Source organism: Pavona decussata, unplaced genomic scaffold (assembly GCF_977016875.1).
Source record: "Pavona decussata unplaced genomic scaffold, jaPavDecu1.1 SCAFFOLD_69, whole genome shotgun sequence".
Lineage (NCBI taxonomy): Eukaryota > Metazoa > Cnidaria > Anthozoa > Scleractinia > Agariciidae > Pavona > Pavona decussata.
The window spans coordinates 1094786-1102064 of record NW_028145488.1 but is presented as its reverse complement, the minus strand read 5'-3'; the positions used below and the strand labels follow the sequence as shown (position 1 = coordinate 1102064).

General features: G+C 38.3%; 1 protein-coding gene across 1 annotated transcript in view; it reads right to left on the bottom strand.

Annotated features, from left to right (window-relative positions):
• Positions 1 to 240: 240 nt before the first annotated feature.
• LOC146477687 (uncharacterized) overlaps positions 241 to 7279 on the bottom strand; it is a 36626-nt gene continuing 29587 nt past the window's right edge. Inside the window, exons 13-19 of the mRNA XM_085113129.1 lie at positions 5477 to 5661; positions 4924 to 5013; positions 3354 to 3611; positions 2830 to 3041; positions 2571 to 2611; positions 2188 to 2284; positions 241 to 2037 (exon numbers count right to left, since the gene is read on the bottom strand). Coding sequence (XP_084969255.1) covers positions 1836 to 2037; positions 2188 to 2284; positions 2571 to 2611; positions 2830 to 3041; positions 3354 to 3611; positions 4924 to 5013; positions 5477 to 5661 — 1085 coding nt within the window. The 3' untranslated portion in view covers positions 241 to 1835. The remainder of the gene's footprint in view (positions 2038 to 2187; positions 2285 to 2570; positions 2612 to 2829; positions 3042 to 3353; positions 3612 to 4923; positions 5014 to 5476; positions 5662 to 7279) is intronic.

Genomic DNA, 7279 nt, shown 5'->3' with positions numbered 1-7279 from the left:
CCTTTCTGTTGTTCGTTTCCTCCAGGCCTCGCTTAAAGCTTTCAAGAGGAATTTTAACATTTCGAAACAAGTCCATTGTAGTCCATAGTTTTTTCACCTTTAAGAAAAAATGTTGCAGTTTTTATCTATAAAATCATGAATTGACCAAGCTGCACTTACGCAGCAATATGTTTGCTATTAATTAATGACAGCCGAGGTGGTCTATCTTATTAAAGCCTGGTGGTTTCTTGAGGTCTCCTCGCCATTATTGTAAATTCTATCATTTCTTCCTTTTTTTCTAAGGTAATAAAATAAATAAATAAATAAATAAATAAATAAATAAATAAACAAATAAATAAATGATGATGATACCCATATTAGGCGTGGATACACTAAAACATTTTCAAAGTTTTTTCATGTTATTTAAATTAGTATACATACAAGATATTAAATAGCGTTGTATAGTACATTACTGAGCTTTGCTCAATAGCCGTTTACACTTACTAAATACTTAAACGATATAATTAAGATAGATACATTGCAATTATCATTTCGTACTCCATACCTCAAAGATTTTAGGACTTACAGTTATTACAAATTCTCATGTTTAATTAGTGTTTGTCTGTTTTTGGATGAATACATGTTTTGCTTTTTCGCTATTAGCTTTAGTTTCCCTAACTAGAAATGTTTGGTCTTTCCTCCTGCTCTTGATAACTTTTCAGACTTTTCTTCGACCAGTGACTGTTTAAAAGCTAACTAATTATGTTTGTTTATTTCAGCAGGTTCTCGTTTGGAAACAAACTGATAAATTAAACTCCATATAACTGCAACCACCTGAATAAAATAGAACGCTGATAATTAAATACTAGAGTTACAAAGTCCATTTGATGTACTTTAATCTATTGTTAGACGGCCTTCTACATTCTATGTACTTTGTTGGTATCTTGTAGATCTTAAAAAAAACCTCTGCAGTAGGAGCAGTGAGAAAGATAGCCCTTTATTAACAAGTCAAAGTAAGTATTGATGGAGAGGAAAACGAAATAAGGTGGAAACCTACAAACACAAGCTACATTTCCGTTTTCACATCACTCACTCGTACTCTGAACTTCACAATCTTATAATTGTCGCCTGGTAACGCCTGGATGTTTTGCACCGGTTCATGTAACTGCTATTGGTATTATTTCCTTCACCCAGATATTGTGCGTTATTGCCAAACTAATCAAAGAGAAACGCAAGGAGAATTGTTTCTACTGAAAATTTTTTTTTCATGCTTTAAGCAATCTTTTTTAGGCCTTAAAAAAATAACACATGCAAGCTCACACACATCTTTTTGAATTTCTTAGCTGAAAAGTTTAAGTTATAGCACGTGTTAGTAAACATAATCGAATCCCCTAAAACAACGGAGAGTTGTCAGTGGCTGTCCTAGAGTCCTTTTTGCCTTTATTTCGAAAGCAAAACAAGAATTTTGTTTCTTAAAGCAGAATTAACTTTTTCATTTTAATACAGAATGAGGTAAGACTTTAACCCAAACCCCTCGTCTCCCCTAACCAAAAACACCTCTGCCTTTTACATCGCACTTTTATCAGAATTAATTACTGAAACCATGGATGCCTTTCCATCAAATATTCAACAAAACAGCTTGCTGGATTCCCCTTATATAAAATGAACATAGCGTGCACACCAAAACCTTTGCTGAATTAAGAACACTAATGTTCAGTGGACCAACGCTGAAAATATACTGTGCTAAAACATGTGACCTGACAGCACGACTACTACAATACCTCTCACAAAGGATGTCCAACTAAATTATACTGACAAACAAAGATAGCTTACTATAAAATGTCAATGAACAAAATCTATTGCTCGATCTTGTCCAGCTCATCCATTTCTGCTGTCTTTGACTCTTGTACCCGATAATAATCTTTAGATTCATCCATTTTGTTCAAATCAAAGTACTCTGCTTCTTGAAGCAACATCTGCTCTACTCTTTCAACCAGTCTCTCAAAACTCGGCCGTTCATCCGGGTCTTTTTTCCAACAGTCTGTCATCAAGGTGTAACTGGAAATTTAAAAAAGGCATATCAAGAACTTTCTTTCTATCTTACTCAGGAAATTGATTGTGTATATATACAGTATATTTAAAAATAAAGGACGGTTCGATAACAATAACAGTCAGTCGTGATAAGCCACATAACAATCTCCAACTTACAACGTTTCTGGGCACATATCAGGTTTTTCCATTCGGTAGCCTGTCTTCAGAAGTCTCAAGAGCTCCGTGAGGTTTAACAGTGGGTACGGTGAGCCACCTGCAAAGAATCGATGTATTGGTGATAGACCATCAGTGCAAGACCTTTAAATGAGTGCATTGAATCTATCACAGATACTTCGGGTTTATTCCCAAAAAATCCAAAGAAACGTTGATACTATAAAGGGCAAGACTGCAAAATCCTGTGCAAATATACAGACGGAAGAGAAGGATGTAGTTGTAACCCTACAGATTATGTGAAAGCAAAGCTGCAGGTGAAACACATAGTTTTACTAAGAACACAAGTTATGCAACGAATAATCACATACAAATGAAATAATTATTACCAAGAGTTCCAATTTCCCACATGACGACTCCATAAGACCAACTGAAAATAACGAAAATGGATGAAAGATGAACGTCATACGAACTAGATAAACGAAGCTTACTGTAAATTAACTGGACGTAGGCAATCACATTGCTAAAAAAGTGATTTAAATAAAACTATTCTTTTTTACAATGCATCTGAGTATTAAACACACTTAACATTTATAACTTTCTCCTTTTTATTTAGCTGTTCGATGATATTTTAGACTTAATGCTTACACATCGCTCTTGACAGTGAAAATCTCTTCAAAAATGGACTCAGGAGCCATCCACTTGATTGGCAGTTTCTTCCCTTTCTGTACTTCGTACACCTCACGGTACAATTGGCGCATCAAACCAAAGTCGCCTATCTTGAGTCGTTTACCATGCCCCACCAGAATGTTCCTTGCTGCCAGGTCCCTGTGGACGAGGCCCTTCTCAGAAAGGTAGCTCTGTAAATATACAAAATATAACGGTGTTTAACATTCGGTCGTACAGAACTTGGGGTGTTCGGTGCGGAGGTTTCAGACTGCCCTTTCCCAATTCCTTACTCTTTTGTCTTGCATTTCGTTAAGGACACTACATTTTTTCCTAGTTTTACACACATTTGATAAAAACTTTGAAGAGAGTCTACTGTTTTATTTTATTTCGCAATATAGTGCAGGGATGGGCAATAAAGATGCTATCGTTTCGATCACATCACTTTCCTGCAAGTTTCAGCAAAACGTCATGTGACATTATACCAGCCGCCATCATTTACGTACCATGCCTCGTGCTATCTGCCAGGCAAATTTCATCAGATCAGCAGGATCAAACGAGTCACAATCTTCATCACATTCATCGTCAGTCATCTCAGTAGAAGCCTCTCCGGACGGGCTTGCTGCGGAAAATACGATCATCGGTAGTTCCATTTTAAATTCAACGTTTTCATTAGCATATACTTGGTCTTTTTCTGCCAAAGCAGTGGAAGGCTTGGTGTTTTCATACAACGCCTCTGTTTTCTGTCCTTCTGCTTCGTCGTCCTATAAAATATCATTTTCAAACTGAGACAAGAACGCTCCGAACTCACTTTTTGTTTAATAAAAGTGACTGATGAAAATAGCTTTAATGAAATATCAGGGTTTGTGTTTAACAAAATCAACAGTTAAGTTAACGATCGCACTTAAAAAAGGTTGTTCTTCTTAGCAAATGTAAAGATGACAGTTTTAGAAAATAATGTTAAAATTGAAATTTTTAATTGTTGATTCTACTTAAAAAAGAAAGAAGCTCCTCCTGCCTGATCATAAATGACAGAGGAATCGCGAGAAATCATACCAGTAGTTCAAATTGTCAGTTGCTTTGACTGACAGCTTCTCCCTATCGTAATCAACTTGATAGGCTCGTCACTGAATCACAAAATACAGTGAAAGCTCTCTTAACGGACACTCTCGTAAGCAGAAAGCTCTACTTACGACCGCCTTCACAAAACCCCCTTTCAACGTTCATGCAAACTCTGTATTTTCACATTTCCGTAAGCGGGCGCGGACACTTTCAAGGGTTAAGTTACGATTCATACTATTTCTTTGTTTTTTATCTTCCGTAAACAGGCACCCGAAGGGAAATCCCATTAGCCTCTGCATGAATCTTGTATTAATTTTCGTCACAATAATTTTACAGTGCATTACTTACAGTTATATCCATTATCGCGGCATTGCGTAAGGCAATAACACAAAAAATGGTTTATACGGTGGTATATTTTTGTATTCCCAATGTATTGTTAGCTGGGCACGCTCCTGAAAGCGGCCATCTATCCCTTACACCTCCAGTGGCCGCTTACGAGAACCATTCTCGTAAGCGTCCAGCTCGAGTTAAGGACATCTTGTTCGCGTCCCGTGGGTGTCCGCTTACGAGAGCTTCCACTGTATAGCGCCTCTTCGTCCAATAATTCCTTGCTTGCACGAGGGTAAGTATAAGAGAAATGACGTGTCAACTGGCCCAACTCAAGTTACCAGTATTACGGAAAAATCGAACTGAGCGCTTATCTCCACCCAGTTGGGAAGGTGGGTGGGTGGTTGAGTGGTGTTACTCTCCAGTATAACCTATTTAGGTATAATGTATAATGTATGTTAGGTTAAGGAGGCGTTTTGGTCCAAAAATGGTACAGATTTTAACCATTTTGTTCTGAAAGCCCGCAAACAGAAACGTAAATTGGAAAATAATGTATTTTGGTTTTGTAAAAAGTCTGGGTTTGCAGAACCTCAAACCAACCTCCCCTTCCCCCCCTCCCTATCTCCTTCCCCTCTGTCGCTGGGGCGCTATTCCTGGAGTGTGGACCATAATCGTGCACGCATGTACCTGATCAGCAGTTGTTTTCTGTGCCCTTGTTCCTGCATAAAACTCCTCATCATCGCCATTACGGGCGATTCCCAGAGTAGAACCGCTTATCTGTAAAACATGTAACTAGAAAGTCTGAAATATTAATCGCCAGTCGACAAGAAAATGTCGTCCCTTATACAAGTTGATTTATTTATTTAATTTTATAAATACGATCAACGACAAAAAATGTCAACGTCGAAAATAATAATGAAACGTGAACTTTGGAAACAACCACACTGAGTTCTGATTGAAAGTATATAGGATGACTTATTGTCTTGAGAATGTACTAAGATCCAAAAAACTCTCCCAGACATCTCTCGACTCATGAGAAATATCCCAACCTGAGCAAAGATTTTAAGCAAAACCAACCTTTTCACATGTAAGCAAAGTATCACAGACGTTCTCAAGCCTCTTGTCTCGTTTCATCTCTGCACTATTAGCTTTTCTAATTCGTACTCATTATTATGACCTATAATTTATGTCAAATGAGTAAACGTTTCACCTCTTGTTGGTAAGAAGGAAACAGAAATACCTGACTTCTCTTGCCCCTGAGCCAGTGAAGCAAGTCTCCATGAGGAATGTACTCAATAATGAGACGAAGTGGTTTGGTTGTGGTCCAACAGCCGAGAAAACTCAACACATTCTGATGTCTTCCCACTTCCTTCATCAGCTCTATCTCGTTCATAAATTCCTTTTCCTGTTCTTCGTTGGCGTTTTCTTAAGCACAGAAAAAAAAAAAAAAGTTCATTACCCTTCTTGCTGCCTCATTAGCATTAAGGTAGGGAAAAGTCCTCCCTGACGATTGAACGACAGAGAGAAGCACGAAGTGCCAAAGAGGCAACATGAGGGAGGGAGGGGGGGGGGCGACTTTTATTCTCGTGCCTTGATAACTTAACTGACGCAGATGCATATCATTAAGTTCTTTATATAATGCCAATGACGTCATCGCGAGAGATCATAAAAGGGATCAAAAGGCAATTAGTTTGTAAACAAGGAGCCTTATGAAAGCAATGAGTGTGCGAGGAATGCGAGTTGTGGAGTTGCGAGTTGCGAGTTGCGAGTTGCGATTTGCAAGTTAGAGCTGCAACTAATCCTACTCAATTATATATGTATGTTAGGGATTGCAAAGAAGTAAAAACGAACATTTCAGAAAAACAGCAATAACCCCCCCTCCTCCGTGTGGGCACTCTTATCTTTTATGGAGTATAGTTTTATATATGCTTAGTTGTACCCAGAGGGTTACCTTTTTGGGTAAAAGAAGTGAAACCCGATTAGTTTTCTTTTGATACCTTTTAAGGGTAAAATTAAGTAAGAACCCACAACCAAAAAAGTATACCGCTCTTAGGGGTTCTCTTCTAAACTTTAGACAAGCATTCTGTCACTTTTATATATGAGTGTACCCAACACTGTTGCTACTTGCGGTTTAAGGAATGCGTGGGAAATCCTAGAAACTCTGATCAACTTGATGTTGTGATATTGCAATGATAAAACCCGCTTACATGCACGCTAATGTTTCCTTTTCTGTCCTGGCGGTACACCATGGTGGATAATCCCGAGTGTAATGGTAAGCAATGTTTTATTTTATTTAACGATTATTCCATGAGCGCGCGTTGGATATGAGATGGTAAATAGCCAACTGGGCGCGAAGCGCCGAGTTGGTTATAACTAATCTCATATCCAATAAGCGCGAATGGAAAAATTGCTTTATTAAATTCTCCGCGTTTGGACATTGCTGTTCAAGTTTACTGAATTTTTATTTTTAAATTTCTTTCAAATTTAAACGACCGGATGTTGAGGCAACCTCCGACCAAAGTGCGCGAAACCTAATGATCACATGACACGCGAAGCGCTTTGCAAACGGAGTTGAATGAAAAATCGAAAGCGACGAAAATTGGACACAGTCGGACATCTAAAATTCAAGAAACGTTTCAATGTACGAATTATAACCTTTCTGAGCCTAGCATTGAAAGTGCTTTTGAAGTTCCAGCTCATCGAGAAGCGTAATAGTTGTGCACATTTAAGCAAATGTTCTGCTGCGTGATGCCGAGCGAAGGAAGAGATCAGGGCAAGGACGGCTTTTTTCATGCTGAATTGAATTCCTCGCGGACGATTTAAAACACTTCAGGCAAGTCCAAGTGTACGAGGTACAACCTCACTGAGACAAGCATTCACTGCAAGTTTTTAAAGTTCAAGCTTATTTGAGAAGCGTAAGAGCTGTGCACATTAGTGCAAATGTTTTGCTGAGTGGTGTCGAGCGACGGAAACGAACATTATGGCCGCCGCTCGTACGGATTTCATAGATGAACCATCTGAAGTCCTCGTAAATTCATAAAAA